The following is a 22,495-nucleotide window of genomic DNA, read 5'->3' on the forward strand; positions in this document are numbered from 1 at the left end:
GTCGTACGTTGGTTGCTTGCAGGTGATGTTTAGGGTCCAATCGCTTCAAATCGTTGTCGCATATTACATTCACACGGGCCCCCGTGTCGCCCCGTGTCTACCTGTACATCGAACAGCTTGCTCAGTGTCTCGTCGAGAACTTTCAATGTCGGCGTCGGTGGTGTAGTGGTAAGCGTGGTTGCCTCTCACCCCAGTCGGTCGGGGTTCAATTCCCGTCGACGCCGATGGGATTTTCTGAGACATAAAATCCGTGATCACGCCTTCCCTCGGATAGGAAGTAAAGCCGTAGGTCCCGGCCCATGTGTTGATGGGTTCGATATGTAGGTTCCTCAGGTGTGGTGGCTGTCTCCCTGGGGCGTCGGAATTTAAGGCTTAGCTCCTAGACCCAGCCGACGTAAAACACAACTGGCGCCGAACGGTGATAGTTGGTCAGAAAAAAGAAGAAGAAGAAGAGAACTTTCAATAGGACGCAATCAGTGAAGTACTAGATTGAAAGTAGTGAGCTGGATTTTTGTATGGTGAGATGACCAGTTCTCCATTTCTGCAATGAAATGGTGCAAACAGCGTGGGTTATATGGTTTCTTTCCTAATTTAATGCTGTTTGAGCAAAAGTTTGGGTAACTGTGTTGTTGAAGTTGCAAGAGATAAATAATACAACAACACAGTTACCCAAAGTTTTGCTCAAATAGCATCAAACTAGTCAAGAAATCATATAACCCACACTGTTTGTACCATTTCATTACAAAAATGGAGGACTGATCATCTCACCATACAAAAATCCAGCTCACTACTTTCAATCTAGTACTTCACTGATTGCGTCCTATTGCACTATAATCTTCCCAATGCCGTGCTTTCCTTCGCTGTCCACCTTCGCAATGTCAGCGTACTCACACTCCTCTTCCGTCTCGCAGTCGTCCGAATCCGTAGATCTGCCGTCCACTCGCCTAATGTTTCTGCGTCTAAATTTGTTGGACGTCTTCGACCGGCATACTTTTCGAAAATGATTCAGCCTTCCGCATTTCAAGAACTTTTTTCCCCATGCGGGACACTGATTCTTGTCCGCGGCGTGTTTTCCGCCGCAATATATGCACTGACTTATCTTCTTTGTAGCTGTCACTTTCAGTGCATACCGACGGCTCTTCTTTATAGGACGTCATTTTCTCATACTTCTGAGCCAGCTCTTCAATCTGTTGATGATACTTGATTTTCTTCACCATATCCTTCAGGCTGAGGTCACCAGCTTTCAACAGTTGTCTTCGTACTAGATTATCTCGAATCCCAGCAATGATTCTGTCCTTGATATGCTCCTCGAGCTCATCCGCCGCATAGCTGCATCCTTGGGCTTTCTTCTTCAAGCGTTTGACGTAATCGTAAATACCTTCCGCTTCTCGCTGGCTCATGGTTTGGAACTCTGCACGCTCCACTCTTTTATCCCGTTTCGGAGCCAACTGAGCTTCCATTTTCTGCAGAATCGTATTGGTACTATCCTTTTCATACTTACCTTACCGGTCAGGCTAAGGCCGCGGTGGCCTCTGCTGTACATAGTAGCCGCCTCCATTCCACTCGGTCCATGGCTGTTTGTCTCCAGTTCCGCACTCTGCGTAGGGTCCGCAGATCGTCCTCCACTTGGTCGACCCACCTAGCTCGCTGCGCTCCACGTCTTCTTGTACCGGTCGGATGACTTTCGAGAACCATTTTAGTCGGGTTGCTATCCGACATCCTGATGACGTGACCCGCCCACCGTAGCCTCCCGATTTTCGCGGTATGGACGATGGTTGGTTCTCTCAGCAGCTGATGCAGCTCGTGGTTCTTTCGCCTTCTCCAATTCCCGTCTTCCATCTGCACTCCGCCGTAGATGGTACGCAACACCTTCCATACTATCCTTTTCAGCCGCCGTCCAATTCAGCTCTTCGACCAACATTACGCCGTCCGCACTCATAATGGACATCAACATTGCTACTTGTTGGCTCGCTGGTTTGGTAGCCACATTTGTAGCAACCGAGTATACTCGTATAATAATTCCATTGTAGCTTGAACACTTTGAACGCGTCTTCATCGTTCGACCCCAGCTTCAGAGGTGCTGGTACTGGAATACCCCTCATTTTGTAAACCAAAAATTCAATTTGCTTTTTCTACGTGAAAAACACTTCTACAACCGAAATTTTACTACGAATCGACCGGCGATAGTCTCGTCTACGCTTCAATGTTCATTTCGTTAATGTACCATTACTGATCCAAAAATCAGCTGTTTTGGTGTACGCAATCTAAAGTTATGAAAAAAAATGTGCGACCAAAATTTGACTTGACAATATTTGACAAATTTTGACCACCTAAATAAATATAACTTTGTAACGGCTGGATCAAATTGAATGAAATTTTTACACAACATTTTGATATGTATACTAGCCTGGTACACGGTTTATATGGGAAAATACAAAAAATGGAAAAACTCCAACTCCTGTATACTTTTTGAGTTCCGTTTTGGTTCCATATCAACCGAGCAAAATTTCAGATCGGTCGAAGAAATTATATTTTAGCGCCCGCCATTCTTAGTTTTTCATACGATTTACTATGGGGAAAATCAACTTCTTCAAAGAAAAAACCGCTTGAGGTCACCCATTGATTCCTAAAAATAAGTCGTTGAATGTTTTCTGTAGATAACTTCACGAGGAAGCAGATCTCCGAAGACCGTAAAGCGATGCGACATTTGTGAAAAAAGTTATTAAGCCTTACCCGATCGATAAAATGACGAGATTTTATTATTTATTGTTATTCCTTACATGTTAAACAGCGTTGGCATGCCATTCGGTTTTCAGTTAATAACTTTTTCCACATGCCTTAGATCGCTTTGCGGTCTTCGGAGGGTTTGTTCCTCGTAAAATTTCCAACAGAAATCATTCATCGATATATTTTTAGAAGTTAAGGGGCAACCTGTGGCGATTTTTCTTTGAAAAAGTGATTTTTCCCATATTAAATTGTATGAAAACTTGAAACGGCTGGGGCTAAAATATAGTTTATGCGATCGAGCTGAAATTTTGCACAGTTGATATAGGACCAAAATGGAACTCAAAAAGTGTACAGGAGTAAAATGTCTTTTTGTGTCCCACGCTAATATGTATGTAGATCGACAAACACAATGGCCGCAGCAGAGAATCCACTAAAGTTGGGTCGAGGCAGTCTGATTTTGTCCTCCAGCAACTCAATCCATTTACGCAACCGAGTCTGTATGGAATCGCCAACCTCCTCATCCCAACTGGCTTGACTGGAGGCGTCATTATCCGGGCATTGCCAAACTACGTGGTCGATGTCATCATAACCGGAACGGCACTCAGTACAAACATTGCAAATTGCTCAACGCGAGGTTAATCCTGTGTAAATGCGCATCTAGCGAATAATGGTCGGACATAAGTCTTGACATCACGCGAATGAAATTTCGACTTACATCCAAACCATGCCACCACCCCTACACGCTCGCAAAGAAACATTAGGAAATATTAGGAATAATGGAGTGTAACCTCCGTCCCAGCTGGCCATCTCGCCAATTATTATGCCAACTTTGAAGAGAACCCTGGCGAACAAAATGGAAAAAATAATCGTGTAAAATTCTTCTATCATAGATCTCACGTTCCTGTGCGCCCACCTTTGTGAGAGAGTCCGCCTTCTCATTGCCATAAATTGAGCAATGTGAGGGGACCCATACACAGGTAATCTTGTATAATCTTTCGATCAGTGCACCCATCTGCTCCCTTGTTTTTGTAAGAAAGTAAGATGGATGTTTTACAGGTTAAAGTTGTCGCTAATGGAGTTTCCTAGGAAATTTGTAACTAGCTCTCTAAGATATCGTGACATCAACTAATTTCAATTGTCTTTTTTTTCGGTTCCTAATTCCATTCACACCGTTTGTTTAGCATGGTGTGAACGGAATTAGGAATCGAAAAAAGTGATTGGAATTCGGTGATGTCATGGTAGGGTAGGTGTACCAATTACGGCTATAGTACCAATTATGGCAATATTTGGAAGAAAAACAGCTTTTTTTCCTACACACTTAAAAATGATTCTTGAGCTCGGCAGAAAAAAAATGCTAATTTCAATCGGCAACTCAAGATTTTGCTGATATTTCAGCAAATAACTCGCTTTTGCCGAGATTGTCCAAAACGTTTTACCTAAATATCAGCAAGTTGCTTGAAAACTACGAAAACTGACAGCTTTTTTTTTGCTGAACCTTTCGGCAAACACAGATTTTAGTGAAATCAGCAAACGAGATTATCGAATTTCAGCAATACAACTGTCAGTTTTGCAGCCTTCCAGAAAAAAAAAACAAAACAGTGTTAAGTGGTGCAGAAGGCGCTTCATGAATTATAAATGGTAATCTTTCAAACGAAGTGAAAATTTGTAAGAATGTAAGATCTTTCTGTAAATAACTTAAAGGAGCTCTTCGAGTTTGGGAGTTGGGAATTCAGTGTGTTTGCTTGTGGAAGAGAATGAAACCACCGATTGATTATTTTGAAAAACATTCCCTTGGAAAAAAATGTAAAATATACGAGGATAAAACTTCTCTTGTGAGCTACAAATTGTCTTTCTATTCTAAAAAATAAACAAAACAAAATGCCGAGATTCAGCAAATTTATTCGTACTGAAAATTTTGTTTTCCGAGATTTCAGCAAAAATATTTGCTGAGAATCTCGGCAAAATATTAACAGCTGTCAATTTTTGTGTGAGGTTCCCGGCAAATCTATTTTTTGCCGAGATGGTAGCCGAGCACTCGGCGGTGCCAATCTCGGCAATCAGTTTGCCGAGATTCGGCGAAAAAAACCTTAGTGTGTATTTCAACAAAAAATAGGAGGTCATCGTCATAGAAATGAATGACCTATTCATTTTTGGTTGCAGATGCGGCCTTTTATGAACAAAAATATAGGATATTCTATGGATTCAAAGCATTTCAGAATGTTGCGCCATGCACACACTTATTTTTTTTCGCTGAATCTCGGCAATTGTTTTTGCTTTTTACCGAAATTGGCACCGCCGAGCGCTCAGCAAACTTGTTTTTCAACGAGATCTCAGCAATCATGTTGTTGGTTTGCTGAGATTTAGGAAATGTTTTGCCGAAATTCAGCTAACAAACGTCATTTTTTACCGAGATTCAGTATGAACTTTAGCTGAGAATCAGCGGTGCCGGCGTTTGCCGAGCTCTTCTTAGTGTGCATACGTTGTTCGCATACAGATTTGGTAAGCAACATGCAGTACTTTATTAAAAATTTTCAATGTCAAAAGTAAGTCATTCAATAAAGAGATACTAGGTATTGGTAGAAAATCGCAATGTGGCACTTTTTCATTCAAACTTTTGTAGTCTCAAACATTCAGAAATAATCCATTTTCCTCGCACATGCTATTGAAATCTGATTTGAATCTGAACTGTTGACATATTGCATCCATATTTGTTACCCTTACCCTACTTCGGTAAATAATATTGTTAAATAAATGAATAGCGTCGTTCCCTGGCCAAGTTCGCAGGGGTTGACGGTATTAAAGTGAAGGAGTTTCATTTTGTTTATTGTAATGTAGTGTTCTTTAGTGAAACATATCACCTTTTAAACACTTTAATGCGCCTCCAACGGTTCATTACGAACCGTCTGCTGCAAATGGAGTCTGGCTGATCATACACAGATTGAAAAAAGAGTGTAAAATTCTGTGACATATGAGCGTGGGATATCGCAGAAGTTTACATGACATATCATGTAAAGTTCATGAAATATCATGTAAACTTCCATTATATGTCGTGTAATTCAGCATGACTCTGAGAGTTTACATGACATATAACACAAATTTACATGATATATCATGTAAACCATCATAACACTAACTTTACATGACTAACATGAAGTTTACATGACGTGTAAACCTCATTATTTTTATCTGTGTATGCAACAGACATGCTCGGTAAACACGGAGGAACCACCGGAGCTCAGTAGAGTCTATTCCCAAGCAATAGTTCCAAGTCGGTTGGATTTGAGAAGGTTTTGATGATCGTTACAAATCCTAATAAAAGTATTATAGGATTTGTGACAGGTTTTGGATTCTTTTACAGCCAGCTGACTTCAAAATGTTGTTTAGGCTTTCTTTCCCGCTTTTCTCGGTTGATTCTGATTTGTAATTTATTAATGTCATAGCCGCTTTTTCGAATTTTTTCTATGTTACTTGGTCATATTTTCTTTAAATAGCTTTTAAAATCAACCGAAGAATCAACAGTGGGAAGGAGATTTTGCAGCACTTATAGATGATGAATGCTGATAGATTCGAAGCTAACGTGCGAATACTTAAACGCATTGTTTATGCGCATTGACAATTTTGCACGAAAACTGACTACTTTTTATTAGCTGAATAACGTTACTTGTGTATGACTAGGTTGACATTTCTAGGTTACGCTTGAGAAAATGACATGGTTTATCTAGGTAGGACCGATAGGACAATTGAACTAATTTGAATATTTTTCAAAGTTTTTCTAGGGATGAATACCTAATAGTTGACCCGTGCATTGCTAGGGTCTAGGAGCAAAACGAGTTTGGTGTGAAGGTTTATCAGTTTTGAAACTAGTGTTGAGGTCAATGAGTTTGAACAATTTGAATAGAAATTACTGCTCGACGCATAAGCATATTGACCAACAATTACTAACATAATGAAAATAACTTTTTGACATAACACTTTAATAGAGTAGAAACTGCATTTTTCGTTTGACATTACAGCAAAACAGTAACACTACCTAAGTTTGGAATCTACGGCAAATAACGGATAAATTGACGAGAACCTAACTGACTACATAGACCTTACTAAGAAAACAAATTTTCACGCTTTCTACCGTAGCCTTCCGGGTCAGTTTGCAACAGTGTCTTCTTGGATGCCATCTCATCCGTGCACGGCTGGTAAACTGCTTTAGAAGGATTATGTTCTTTCCTATCCAAGGCCTAGTTTAGAAGTTTCAGTGCTATTCAGTAACCTTTCAAAAAAGAAATAAAAAAAGAAAATAAATGAATAGCGTCGTTGTCCAATTATAATTCCTGTATAACTTTGATCTGCTTGAATAGTTTCATTTTCAAATCAAATAAACTTAAATTTTTGGACCTAATCGGGTTAGGTATCAAATAGGCGGTAAGGAGGGAAACCAATTGATTGAGCCGCCCTTATGAACATATGTCTGAATTCTGTTACATGTTCCACAAATCAATAAACTGTACGAAACTTGGGTGATTGACATAACATGGTGAAGGTTTCGTTCAAGGGCCTGTTCTGTCGCACTGTAGTCAATATGATAAAGGTATTGTATTTCAAACATGAAACTTCTTTCTCGCACGAACCTCACTAGTCCCTGTCCGGAAGAAGGGTTCTGTTCAAACATCTTGGAAACCATTCGGTACTCTTCGAAGGTATGTAGCCGATAATTTGTGATATGAGACACTGTAGTTAACATGCGAACATGAGTAGCCGATTTACTTCATGTTGACTATCTGAAACGTCCCGTGCCAGGGCGCGAACATCACTGACGGTAAATTCATGGATAGCATTTTATGTAACTTTGTATTCACCATTTTCCTTCATTTTCCGACACGTTTATCTTCGGCACATGCAACCCATGTGTTACTTCCATGGTCTTCCGATTGTTATGGGGATCATCTTAGGTGATCCTGAATATTTTTCTTACTAATATACTCAGCAATGGAACCAGGTATAACAAAATCAACGTTCGAAAGATAATGTTAATTTGTACATAGAACACCCGGTAATCGTATTCCAAATAGGTGATACCATGTAACGAAACCATCCTATCTCTTCCCCCTCATTAAGCCTTCGCCACGAAAAAAAAACACACATTACAGCAAACCCAGGAAAATGCTCTATCATTATTATTACTGTTATTATTTTCCACTTCACTCCAATTCAGTCAATCAGATTGAAAAAGTGTTCAATGCGGCCAGTCACAAGAAGGTTTGGGATCATTTTTCTAAAGCCCAGAGAAAGAACATCGATGCCTGGAAGAAGCAATCGCTGGTATGTATGACCAAATGTTTTTTTATGCAATTCTTTCGCTTGTATATTTCCAGTTTTTTTTTGTGTGAATCCCCTGTTAGTAAGACGTCGAATTCATAACGCTTTCAATCAATACATTCTGCCGTGTCATTTCCTCAATCAACTAGTCTTGTTTTGTATCACCTTGTGTTATGTTTTATCTGCATGTGCTAAGTGTTAACACTACACAGCTTTAACGAACACTGATGTCTGATAGTGTCAACAAGTGCTTCTCAAACTATGGGTTTCGTTAAATTACTGATGCAAATGTTTTTGAATCTTAAGGCGAAACTGGAAGCATTTCCTCATTTTTTTTTTTGATTTTGATTTTTTATTAAATAACGAAGCAATATTTTTAAAATCGGTTTTCGTGCACATGTAGACTATGGATCAGGGTATCTTCTGATTTTTTACGCGGTAGAAAATGTTTTTCGTTTTTGCAGAAACCATTTTTAGCGAAATTTTGTTCAAAAATGGTTTCTGCAAAAACGAAAAACATTTTCTACCGCGTAAAAAATCAGAAGATACCCTGATACATACTCTACATGTGCACAAAAATCGATTTTGAAAATATTGCTTCGTTATTTAATAAAAAATCAAAAACCAAAAAGTGAGGAATTGCTTCCAGTTTCGCCTTAAGTGCCTTATTCACATCCATAACGGATTACTCCAAACTCAATACACAAGTTTTGCCATCCCTGTTAAGTTACTGTGTGTATCTCACATCACTCTTGTACTTTTTTCTCTGTTTGCAAATCGCTCCAATATTCGAATGTGACTGATAGACAGTGAGAAAAGCAGGTACAGTGAGGTAATTAAGTGTAGAGAGCATTCTAGTGGTAAACAAAAAGATATTCACTAAAAGAAGGAAAATCTTCACGTCAGAACTGAAACTAGAAGATACCAAACAACGTCGAAAGTTTAAGAACTGTTTTAGATAGTAAACTCTGCTGGAATACACATTTTGAAATACAACAGCCAGAAAAGCGAGAAATGTGTTCTGGGTTTTTAAATGGGTTTTGGTAGAAAATAAGGCTTAAAGCCGAAGACAGTGCCGCATTTAGGCTTCAAAAAAGGGCAAACCATATTCAAGATATTCCGTCACTCACGATGGACAACAGTTATGATTTTTGTTACCTAATTGTAGGTATCTTACAAGTCTGACTGTTCTACGTAAGGCATTAAAACTAGAATGTACCGTCTCACCATGCTTATTCGTCACTTCTCAATACGATTCAATCGCTCATTCGACATTTGTCTAATTGAAAAGTGTATACTGTCACAGCGATGTATACTGTATATGCGAAATAATCCAATATTATATTTATACTCGAACCTGCACTGGAGTGAGCTCCGAAAAGTATCGTAGAAAGAATTAGCATTCCAATCACACTACTACAATATCTGATGGATTTGCGGCTCATAACAAATCCTGACATCAAAACAAACACAAAAATAAAGCTGCATAATTTAAACAAAAAAGGCTGTGTCCAGCTTGTCCAATTAAAAGTTCACTCCGGTTACAATCGTTGTTGTATTAGATACTGTGGTAATAGGAGGCAATCAGTGAAGTACTAGATTGAAAGTAGTGAGCTGGATTTTTGTATGGTGAGATGATCAATTCTGCAATGAAATGGTGCAAACAGCGTGGGTTATATTATTTATTGACTAATTTGATGCTGTTTGAGCAAAAGTTTGGATAACTGTGTTGTTGAAGTTGCAGGAAAAAATAATACAACAACACACTTATTCATACTTTTGCTCAAACAGCATCAAATTAGCCAATAAATCATATAACCTACGCTGTTTGCACCATTTCATTGCAGAAATGGAGAATTGATCATCTCACCATACAAAAATCCAGCTCACTACTTTCAATCTAGTACTTCACTGATTGCCTCCTATTCGATATAGTATTCTCCATTCCACCTGAAGTTTGAGAAGTATTTAACATTGACTTTTTCACTTTGCATGTATATGTGAGAAAAAATATTTATTATTTGCGGCTTTCAATACATAGAAAATAGGTGAGGTGAATATCACACCATTTTTTTGGTGTTTTATGGGTATCAATGGTCACTATATAAAATGGCTTACATTTTATTAGCCATCTACCTAGGAATGATCAAATAATTTACTTCGGCGCTGTCCATAAACTACGTAGGCTTATTTTTAGCCATCTCAGACCCCCTATCCCTCGTAGACATTTGTCAATACACAATTTTCAAAATTTGTATGGGACATAAACGTTGGACAGAACCCCCCATCTCCTTTAGAGTCTACTTGTGTAGTTTATGGACGGACCATTCATCAAACAAACCTTGCATGCCTATAGCAATCATTGTCGTTCATAAAAGGCTGAGTTCATATGCTTTGCATCCAATGTAGAACCATATAAAATCCATTTCATAAAATTGTCGATCAAGAATTTTGGTGAAAGGGTGATTAAAGTGTAGTTTGATGATTCAACCGAGGTAAGTACCTGAACAATGTCATCGCAATCCGACTACCACTAAGGAATGGAGTGCCTTCCAGCAGATGCAAGTGTTATGATTACAAACTACCTGAGCGTTGGTTTGTTCTATCGTTACACTTAAGCATTTTCTGGTGACGCTCAACTGGAGCAACACTATTGAAACATCGTCGATCGGAAGAACCACAGGAAACATACAATAAGCGTAATCCATTATGATAAAGTTACAAATGAATACCTAAAATTTATTTCCTCAACATTAATATTTAGCACTTAAGACTTACTCATAAGATAACATAAACCAACTCGTTGAGTTGAAATGTTTCCTATATCGTTTGAACTATTTTCTTCCCCTTATACGACAACACGAATCGGCGCTTGCTGTCAAATAGGAAATCAAAAGCGTCCAATTGGATGACTTTGGTGATGATGAGATGGATCTGTCCGAGGATGAAGGATCAGTACCGAAAAAGTCCCGGTGGGATGTCCGAAAGGTAAGTTTATTTTCATACTTTCACAGCTTCATTCTCGACCGTCTTCATCTTTGCTCTCCTTTTGACATTTACGATTTCATTGTTCGAGTTGTCTTGTTCCTCTTGGGAGCCACCATGTTTTTTAGGACATATTTGTTAGAATCCCAAGAGGGCCGCCACAATGGCCGACTTTGGCACCTACTCACGATATCGAGCGCACAAATCTTTGTAAACAAAACCAACGCACCTGATCTTTTTATTTTGTGCTTTTTACAAGTGAGCGAGAACAGCATAATAAAATGTACTGGTGTTTGAGGCTTGCTTCTGAAAGCTCTGACGTCTGAAGTTCTGATGCACTGTTGAAGCGGGATTTCAAGATGTTAACACCGGTCAACAACTAACCATAGCGTACATTGCACCGGTCCAGCCTTACGCCATCGGCGTTTGATGAAATTCCCGCCTATCGTTCCGGTCAATGCTTTTGATACTTATATTTTACTCTCAGTACGTGTTACTTTTGTTCCTGCTGAGATCAATTTGTCTTTGGTCCTTGCTGCCCTTTCATTTCCCGTTGAGTTGAATAATGACTACTAGTGAAACATCCCCCTTCCCAAATGCTATAGATCATGGAGAAAAGTAATTAACACAATATGAAGAACTATGATGAAATGTTGGGTTAGACGAGAAACAATGACGTTGTAAGTTTCATTATCTCTCCTATTGTTCTTCAACATACAGCGTTCATATTTATTACAGTCGCTTTAATTCCTGACATCTGGTACAACCAGCCTTACGTAGTTTTTCTTTCAGGAACGTCAGGACAGTACTTCAGATGCGGATACTCAATCGGTACGATCAGATCTTGAAATGAAAACCATGCAAATACAGGTTCTGCAGGAGACAATCCGTAACCTGCAAACCCAGCTACTGGAAAACAAATCCAAAGAAACGGAACGTCAAAACAAGATCCAAGACCTGGAGGACAAACTGAAGGAAGCGAATGTGAAACAGCTTCTTTTGAAAACCAAAATTGCTACCACGCAATCAAAACTGTTCCTCTGCACTACCAATACTTCTTCCTCCAAGGGTGGCTCAGAGCTGGACGAGAGCGAACTGTCCGAATCGGAACTAAAACCCGCGGTGGCAACTCCAACGCCGGTCGTTGAAGTAACACCTGCACCAGAACCGCCTAAGTCACCTCCACCACCCGCAGTTATCGATCCAAACGAGGCCAAAGTGATCACACTGGTGTCGGCCTTCCTAGTCGTACATCCTCACGGAGCTAGCATCGATTACATTTGGTCCTACGTCAGCCGTTATGTCCCGGAACTGAAGGCGAAGCAGGTCGAAGAGGTGCTACAAAGATACTCAGATCTCTTCCGTGAAGAGATGAGCGGCGTGGGAGCCAAGATCGTCCGTAATTGGAAGTTCTGCGGTTTCGAGTGCAAAGAAGAAGGGGAAGCGGAAAAATCATAGACATCAATTGAATATTTATATAGCAAACTCACTACAATTTAGTATTTATTGGTCTTTCGTAATTATCTCTAACATTTTAAAATGTTGTTTTATACGAAATAAACTTTAATAAATTCGTTTAATCATTGTAGATTCCTGTATTTATTACGGATATATCACATTATTGTTAAAGTTAAACTATTTGAAACATCAACATTAAAAATTTTGTTCAACAACACTTCTAAAAAGTATTTCCAAAAACGCTAGATAGCAGTAAAATCCACTTATTCCTTGTTGTCCTTCTTCAACATGGGCTTCTTTCCGGGTTTCAGCAAGTTCACTCCGGCGTCTCGCATTCGAATGCCCTTCAGCGTGTTCTTCAAACTCTTGCGGCCGTGAATCTTCGTCCAGAACTGATGTTGCGCTTCCAGTATGAGGTCCTGTTCTTCATCCTCTATGGAGTTTTCTTTCTCCATACGCATCTGCCGGCGAATTCGTTCCCGTTCCAGCTCTTTTTCCTTCAGCTTCATTTCCTTGATCTTGGCCTCGAGCAAACGTTGGCGTCGCATCTCTCGCTCAAGCATGCCGGACAAGGCTGGTTTATCGTTGGCCGAACTGAACGTAAGGTTGTCGGATATCTCTGTTAGGTAAATTGCACCTCCCTCGGTTCCGTTGGCGATCAGTTTTCCGCTCTTGTGAACACGCAGCGCCAGAAGCGGCACATCGGAGAGCTGTGAAAAAAAGAAAGAAAAATAGATTCATTTATAACACTTTCTTGATGAACCAGCTATTGGCTTCTTTAGCGGTGTTGAAATAATCTTTATATCTATTCTGAATCTACATGCCAAACTGAGGCGAAATTCAAATTTTTATAAATATTGGGGCCTGGGAACCTATTCAAAAATCAATTTGAAGTTTGTATGGGAGCAGTTTGTCAAATCACCCCTCGTCGGATTTTGTACTAGGCGGACCTGAAACAGTTGCCCAGCTGTCAAAAGGTGATTTGAAAAGAGCTTTAGAATTGATTTTAGGTACCAAAATAAAGTTTGGAAAAAATTTGGAAAAAATCATAGTGGCTCTGAAAAAGGTGCTATTTCGTATAAAAACGATAAATCAATACATTTTTTCAAAATTTAAAATCTCAAATTGTCTGTTGAGCAATAACAGATTTGCATATTATTTTCATCTGTCTGTAATATCCATTAAAACTGGATATAAGGGGGCCATCTAGGGGCGGGACAGCTCTTAATACCTGTGCTAATACTCGCTAATAAATATTAGATTCCTAATACTCAGCCAAAATTGGAACGAAATTTTTGTAGTATGTCATGACTTCTCATACAACAACCAACTGTCACGAAAACGAGAGGTCTTAGGAAATACGGTTTGTTTGTGGATTTCCTTAAATTAACCTATTTAACTAAACATTTCAATTTCTGTTGGTTCTCTTTAGCTGTGAAAATAGCGTGATCTTCATATAGACTACCGGACAGATGACTTTTGGAAGCCTATGTCGCTGAACGGAAAAGCAAAAATCTAAAAGGGGTTTTATCAGGAGGATGATGTGGTTTCAATGCTGGTCCCAAAGGAACGTCTCTGTACTGTACTGTACTAGCTCTGTAACACTGCTATTGCAAATGCAGATATACTGAATAAATATTAAAGACAAATTGAATTGAATTGTAAACTGCGTAGTGATACTTCCATTGGGCAGATGAAAGTGCGTTGTTTAATGTTTGCTAATCGAGCTCACGCAAAAGATTTCCCTGAGACGACCGCGTAAGCTTATTAAAACCCAGAATGGAGAAAAATATGCATTAACAGACGGGCATTATGACATATTGCACTCCAATGCCAATTTCAGCCTGGATACCATTGCTAGATCGTTGGGTCGTTGGGCTAAACTAGTTGAGGCTGTCCATAAATCACGTAGTCTTTCTCTGGATCAAACCACTCCACCCTCTCTCGCGTGGACCATTGGCAGATAGATTCTTGATAATGCATCAGTTGGAATGATTTGTGCAGAGATTACTTTGTTCAAGAATTGATTCTCTCTGGGATTAATATTCCTAATACTGCCTAATACCGCTAATCAATATTAGAGCTGTCCTGCCCCTAGGGGGCCATTCTTTAAGGCTAATAAAAAGACGTTGGTACTTGGTATACGGTCATGGTTTACATAGAACTGATCTTTATTTCGAAGATGGTTACATACGTATTTTTGTTCAGATGGAACTCATTAAACATGATAACCCTTTCATGCCACTACACTGTCTAATCTTTGTTTTATGTTACGTAAACAGTTTTGATAATTGAACCATTACTTATACTTCTGTGTGTGCAAACAATCTTTTGTTTACGTTGCATGTGAGAAGTTGAACAAAAAGTGGACCAAAATCGTAAAACATGAAAAAGTTTCATTTGTCGCATATTTTTTATTTCCGATTTATCTAGGTAGTCAAAGCTGGAAAGCGAAAGATAAAGAGTACCGTAAAATGGGGTAACTTTGATAGTTTTTCAACGAATTTTCTCAATATTTTTACATGTAACAGTATTTCCCCGAGTTTTATATTTTTAAAACAAGTACTGGGGTATCAGTTATCAATTGCAATTAAAAGATTCGATAATCTGAAATATTTTGGATAACTTTTAGTTTTGCATATAACCGAAAATTAGATTTTCATTTTGGGGTAACTTTGATAATGCCCTAAAAACACATCAAATCTCAAAAAACAATCACAGATTGAAATCTTACGAGTATGAACATGATGAGAGAAGGCTTGTGGAATATATTTGAAAGATTTTTTATGTCAAAACATTGGTTTTTTACTAAATTCTACATATAAAAATGAGTTTGTGGAGTATTGAGTGCAAAACACAATAAATTTAGCTATCAAAAATCATTATCTTTGTAGTAATAAATGCTTAACGGTACATCAACATATGATTACATGACGAATTTCGCACCAACTCGTCTTCGGGGTTGGCAGCACCCCCTCAGAATGTTATGAAATTTTGTAGGTTTCAAGACTTTGCCTTTTCAAGCAACTTTGCGTATTTTGTTTTTTCAAAATTAACCTAGACTAACATTTAAAAATAGTCAAAGTTCTTTAACCGTTTTTTTTTTCACAAAAAATAACTCGAATATGATAAGATGTACAAAAAAGTGATGTATGGGTGACATTTAGAGAATTGTCCAAGCTTTCATGAAAAAATATTTTAAAAATTTTAAATACATTTTTACACGCTAAAAAATATATTTTTAAAATTAAAAGTCAATTTACAGAAAATGCCCACTTTTTTATGTTTTGAAATTTTTTTCCAAGAAAGTCAATATTGTTGCCTAACTTTCCTCCATACATCACAAGATGGGCACTTTTAAGGAAAAAAAGTTTTTCTAACAAAAACTTGTTCATGTTAGTTTTTTTAGCGTGTTGTGCATTAGCCGTTTTTTCACAAAAAAATATAACTCGAATATGATAAGTTGTACAAAAAAGTGATGTATGGGGGACTTTAAGGGAATTGTCCAAGCTTTCAAGAAAACATATTTAAAAAATATAAAAAAATGTTTTACACGCTAAAAAATATCTTTTCAAAATTAAAAGTCAATTTACACTTTTTTATGTTTTGAATTTTTTTTCCCCAAGAAAGATAATATAGTTGCCTAACTTTCCTCCATACATCACAAGATGGGCACTTTTAAGGGAAAAAAAATTACTAAAAAAAACTTTTTCATTTTTTTTTTTGCGTGTTGTGCATTAACTTGTACAGTAATGTATCCAGAATCCTAATGACAATCCATTAAAACTTAATGGGCTCAACTACTTCTTTAATATCTTAACGTGCTTGACATTGAAAACGTGCTTGATATTGGAAAGGGCTCAAGACAAATTTGCTTTTAGGGTTTTATATCAATGAAAACGCTTGTGTATTGATGAAATATGTACATATGTATATGTGTATTCAATTATTTTCTTTTCTACAATATATACATCCTTCTTTTATACATTCTATTGTAACGTTTTTTGAATATTAGATCTTTAGTCTATCTGAAACAAAGTAAACTTTTTTGGATTATCTTTTGAATTCGAAAACTTCTTCGCTTCAATTTGATTTTCAGAAATTGGCACAAATGAATGAAATTTTTGTTTACCAGGTATTGTTTTTACGTGACTGTATGTGTATAGTTCTTCAAGTTCATCCGTCATTTTTGCATATTGTTCATTTGAAATAAAGCAGAAATTCAATTTTGTTATATGTATATCTGACTGTTTAACTACCCAGTCATACAGTTCTCGAGGAGTTGTGATTGTGTTTCCATAATCTCGAGCAAGACTTGCTCGTTTTGCCATTCGCTTGAGAGTACCTCCAACAGCGTCACATGGACCTTTGCCATGTGAAGTTGCGAAGAAGTGCCATTCTGCTTCCAATCCATAATTGGACCGAAAACTGCACAAACTGGCAAATTTTTTGTTGTTCTTATAATGAGCTGCTGCTCCATCTGACATGAAAGTAATTTTTGAGAAATCAATCGATTGTTTAATGAAATCCAGCAGTTTTGATATAAATAACTGAACTGCTGTTGTATCGTGTGTAAGTACTTCAGATATTATTATAAAGCTCAAGTTTTCCAACTTATTTTCTTTTCTGTAGTACACTTCAAAGGGGTGAATGGTAGCTTGAGAATTATTCCAATGGTAACCTTGAGCTGAATTTTGAATGATAAATGAATAATTTTCTGAAAAGTCACAAATTGTTAATACTTCACCCTGTTTAAGAGATTCTTTTTTATCCCGCAAAAATGAGGATTGTTCTTTATAAATGAAATCATGAGTTATAAGCTTATCAACTTTTTCTACAAAATACGGAACAAACTCGTCTATAGTCTTAGTAATAGTTTCCAAAATGCATCGATCAGTGGTTAGCCATTGTTGAAATAAAACCGATTCTTTATCATTCGCTTCTAATAATGATGTTAGTTCACTGGTTCTAGGCACACAATAATACAATTTCAGCAAACAGAATGCTGTTTTAAGCATTCAGATATCAAAACAAGCTGAGAAACAGGTTCTATTCCAGTTGGGATGTAACGCCAAGAAAAAGAAGGCACTCAATCAAACAAAGTTGTAATGCCCATTGAGTGTTATTAAATGGGTATAAGGATTCTTGATACATCCTGTACGAGTTAATGCGCAACACGCTAAAAAAAATAACATGAAAAAGTTTTTGTTAGAAAAACTTTTTTTCCTTAAAAGTGCCCATCTTGTGATGTATGGAGGAAAGTTAGGCAACAATATTGACTTTCTTGGAAAAAAATTTCAAAACATAAAAAAGTGGGCATTTTCTGTAAATTGACTTTTAATTTTAAAAATATATTTTTTAGCGTGTAAAAATGTATTTAGAATTTTTAAAATATTTTTTCATGAAAGCTTGGACAATTCCCTAAAAGTCCCCCATACAACACTTTTCTATAGGTCTTGTCATTTTTGAGTTATATCGATTTTAAAAAATTCTTCGAAAAAAAGTTAGGCCCTCTTCAAATGTTACTCTTGAAAATTTTCGAAAATTTAAGTATGCAAAGTTACTTATAAAAACCTAGTCTTTATGCCCACCAAGTTTCATTCGATTCTGGGAGGGTGTTGCCATCCACTGGTCGAGTTGGCGCGAAATTCGTCACATGCTATTCATGGTTAGTTTTCTTTTTTTTGGGAAGTTTTTAATGTTTTATTAACAAATTTTGGACAACACATATTTATCTACATGAAATTACAAGGGCATTGCATACATTTAGGCGTTTATCAATGTATGGAGAATAATATCCCAATTTACAAAATTGCTTCCATTTCGTAAAAACACACTTCGTTAAGAGATTCAAGGCCAGATTTGGAATCATTTTTATAAAAATAACCAATAATCCTATGAAAACAACCAATGCGTCAAATGAAAGGTTTCAATCTATATTTTGAAGGAAAAATGCAGAGATCAAGCCAATACTTGATTTTTGTATTAAAAGTGGCACTGGCCAAAATAGAAGCTCTGCCGCAGTTTTGGCCATATTCTTAAGTTTGGTTTCTATTTTGGCCAATCACGTGTATTTCTTATGGGAGTGGCCAAATTAGAAGCACCCTGGCCAAAATAGATATATGGGAGCAGATTTTTAAGGAAATATATTTTTTTCTTCTAGTTTTTACTCAAAATGTGTGGTTTTCACAGCTGTAATCATCATATTGTATTGGGATCTACGAGTAAAAATTAAATTTACGCCGATTTAGATCGCAACAGGCTCAATACCGCACTATGGCCAAAACTCCGGACTGGCCAAAACTGAAGCTTCTACCCTATGATGAATCTATCGAGAATAAAAGTCCATTCATTGAAAAAATAGTTTTAACGAAGTCGTATAGCAGATTGTTTGAAGGGGTTGATAAATGACAAAAATATCAACAATTTTTATTTTTTGCCCAAAAAGTTGTATATAAACTAGATTTTAATGAAAATTTGTCTAAGATGAATTTTAATATGTATATAATTGATTAACGTTTACCTTTTTCTTAACTAGTTGAAGGAATCATAGTTATAAGATAAATTACACAATGCCTGCCGCACTATCAAAGTTACCCGCATTATCAAAGATACCCCGTTTTACGGTACTTAGTTCTTCCAAATGAGGAACATCAACAATTGTTGCTTTGTTGGGAAATCAAAGAGTTCTGTAGAGCTAAAGCTGAGCGATTTGTATGGAGATTTCAGTATTAGTGTAACTAGGCTACCAGCTATTTCAAACTTAAGCGCCAGCTATCTTCAGCAAATCGCCAAAATAAACATTGCTAGTCCCCCCAAATCATTTGACTCAGGAGACATCACCGAAAAATACTCCTGGAGTCAACGCTTCCAGAAGTTATCCAGCATAACCTGGATAGCATACCAACTGGAACGAAGAGCTGCTGATTCCTCCGTTGGTAATTCAGGAGGTTAAATTCAGCAGCTTTTCGCTCGAGAGAGTATCCACGTGGATAACACAGCGCAACATTTTTTTGTCTCAAGAGCAAACTTATGTGTCTCCGAAGGAATTTGGGCCGCTGAATCCGAATCCGGGCACAGATTTGCTCTAACACGTCACAATTTTGAGCTATACCTCAATTTATAGGGCAAAATATGCGATTTTGGGCTTTTTTGACTACAAGCCATTAAGCTTGGAAATATTTTTTTAAGCAATCAAATGGTTAATTGGTCAATTAACATCTAAATTAACGACTCATGCAAAATATTTCGTTTTACCTAATCAAATTTGATAGATTTGAGCATTCGGTATCGCCAGATCGGAGCCAAGAAAGCTCAATTTGTGAATCGCTCCAGAGTACTCCGCGCTTGATTGCTACAGTGTAGTTGTCAGCTTTTTTCTTCAAAAGTTTCTGGATAATTGCCTTTCCTTTGATGACGAACAATGCAATGAGTCCCAGAGGGTCTAAAAGACTCATTACCCGTCTAAAACCCTTTCACTTTGTTGGGATGACAGCTAAAGTGAATTCCCTTAGTATACAGAGGATGGCCAAAATGTTTAGGATAGGCAACTTTTTTTCTCTCTGTTAAACACTATTTTTTAGACAACTCATTTTTGAGCTGTCATATCTCGGAAACCAAAGAACCGAATTGAATGAAATTTTGAACGTACACTAACAATATGTATATGCTTCCTCCTCCTCTCCTCTTCTTGGCGTAACGTCCTCACTGGGACAAAGCCTGCTTCTCAGCTTAGTGTTCTATGAGCACTTCCACAGTTATTAACTGAGAGCTTCCTCTGCCAATGACTATTTTGCATGTGTATATCGTGTGGCAGGCACGAAGATACTCTATGCCCAAGGAAGTCAAGGAAATTTCCTTCACGAAAAGATCCTGGACCGACCGGGAATCGAACCCGTCACCCTCAGCATGGTCATGCTGAATACCCGTGCGTTTACCACCTCGGCTATATGGGCCCTATATGTATATGCTTCACAAACTATTAAAACAAAGATACTTTTTAAACGTTAAAAAAAGTTATCATGGATTGACACTTTTTGGATTTTTCTCGAAAATATGTAATTTTTTCACATCAATGTCAATTAATTTTAGTGTTGATATCCAAAGATTTTCCACTTCTGTTCTCAAGTTATCTCTAATCAGTTATATTAGAGCCTATTTAAATTTAAGGAAGAACACATTTAGTAATTTTTGTATGGTACTGTAAATTTGACTTATTTTCCTTTATATGGGTAAAAATTTCAACCCGGTATAACTTAATTCGCCGTGAGAAAATATTTCATTTTATAACGTCATATTAAGTGTCAATATATTGTTGATAAACGTTCAAAAAATCATTCAATTCGGTTCACTGGTTTCCGAGGTATGACAGTTCAAAAATTAGTTGTATAAATAACAGTGTTTTACCCGAACCGTTCTTACTTCGCGAAAAATTAATCAATCGAGCCCAAATTTGTACCAATGATGCTCATATAATAGGTTGACAAACAGTCAAAATTTGAGATTTTTTGATGCACTCTATGAAAAGTTACAGCACGTTGAATTTTTTTGTGGGAGAAAAAAGTTGCCTATCCCAAACATTTTGGCCATCCCCTGTATAAGAAATCAACATAAAACCATAGACTAATTTCAAGACCTCGATGTACCAAAGAAATCCATGAAATGTTGTTTGTCCAGACCGGTACCGAATAATATTCATTACCGTGTATTTTTTCCGTGATAGTTGCCTTTTGTGTAAATTATATTTAGCCTGCTACACCGATCTGAGGACTAAACATAAACTACTTAATTAGGTACCGAGGATTGTTCATAATCTGCGAACTTGACTGAGGAAGAGATCGCGACCATGACGCCGCTGATAAAACTGTTAGAAAAAAAAAACAAATGAACTCGGCTCCGTTATGCCTAATGACACATAAGCCTGCATATAAATGATTAAATATAAACTCACCTTAATGCGAAGAACCGGCCCATCAAGACGATGAATAACATCCCACGCATCCATTACTCCGTCCATTCGGCAGATAAATACCAACGAGCAACGCGTGGGACTCCACACTCCACAGGTCAGCTGGACCGCGTATTCCTTCGTCCATACGATCGGATTGTCGCGACAATCTTCCGTCCATATTTTCGTCTGCCAATCGCCAACGCTTATGTAATTTTTGATAAACAGCGGATTCCGCTCCACCGAGTACACCGGTCCTGTGTGAGCTATCGTCAGGGCCTGGATCTTATCGGCCGGAGTCTTGTACTTTCGACTGCAGCTGTAGATCAAGCCGTTTTCCGTTCCAACGGTGTACTTATTTGGCATAGTTTGTTCGAATTCCACCGCACAAACGCCAAAGCATCGCTTGGGGTCCACATTCTGTGTATCCTTTGGCGCCAGATTCAGGAAATCGTACGGTTCGTTCAAATTTCGCATGTCCCACCAAAGAATCCGACCGTCAGTCGATCCGGACAGAAATTCGTTGGATGTCTTCGTTCCTGTCCATAGCACCTTTGTGACAACGTCCTTGTGACTCGCTTCCCGTAGAGTTATTTCCACCGGTTCGTTTGCTACCCTAATGTCCCAGATTGCTATTTGACCCGAGAACAAACCGCCGGCCAGTTGGCAGCCATCTTTGAAGTTGTATTCCAAGCAACGTGCTTGATACGGAGGTACGAGAGTTTGCAGCGGTACATTGGGATTCTCTGAAAAAAAAAGTAAATTGTAAGAACCTAATCAAGACTTGTATGAGGCCACCTACCAATATCCCAGATGTACGAATCCGTAACAGTGTTGTTCATTTCTCCGATGTTGCAGTGGATGGAAGCGAAATGCATTCCCTCTTCTGACCAGCAAATGTAGCTGCACGAGCGTTTCACATCCAGGTTGTCCTTGTACACGTGGACGGTCTTTGAGCTAAACTGTTCAATCAGCTCGTGCTGCTCGATGTCCTCGAAGTAGTTTTGGTAGATATCACAAGCGCTGTTCTGAAGAATGGCATGTTCCATAGTCTGAAAGTATGAGCAT

At 37.9% G+C, this 22,495-nt stretch overlaps 2 protein-coding genes across 2 annotated transcripts in view; one reads left to right on the plus strand and one right to left on the minus strand.

Moving 5' to 3' along the window:
* LOC109431296 (ecto-NOX disulfide-thiol exchanger 2) overlaps nt 1-12,610 on the plus strand; it is a 27,165-nt gene extending 14,555 nt beyond the window's left edge. Inside the window, exons 3-5 of the mRNA XM_029868416.2 lie at nt 7,934-8,040; nt 10,924-11,025; nt 11,815-12,610. Of these exons, the coding sequence (XP_029724276.1) occupies nt 7,934-8,040; nt 10,924-11,025; nt 11,815-12,480 (875 nt within the window). The 3' untranslated portion in view covers nt 12,481-12,610. The remainder of the gene's footprint in view (nt 1-7,933; nt 8,041-10,923; nt 11,026-11,814) is intronic.
* Nucleotides 12,488-22,495, minus strand: part of LOC109431998 (dynein intermediate chain 3, ciliary-like) — an 18,801-nt gene continuing 8,793 nt past the window's right edge. The window contains exons 2-4 of the mRNA XM_062859664.1: nt 22,230-22,479; nt 21,431-22,173; nt 12,488-13,190 (exon numbers count right to left, since the gene is read on the minus strand). Of these exons, the coding sequence (XP_062715648.1) occupies nt 12,744-13,190; nt 21,431-22,173; nt 22,230-22,479 (1,440 nt within the window). The 3' untranslated portion in view covers nt 12,488-12,743. The remainder of the gene's footprint in view (nt 13,191-21,430; nt 22,174-22,229; nt 22,480-22,495) is intronic.

Source organism: Aedes albopictus, chromosome 3 (genome assembly GCF_035046485.1).
Source record: "Aedes albopictus strain Foshan chromosome 3, AalbF5, whole genome shotgun sequence".
NCBI classification, from domain to species: Eukaryota; Metazoa; Arthropoda; class Insecta; order Diptera; family Culicidae; genus Aedes; species Aedes albopictus.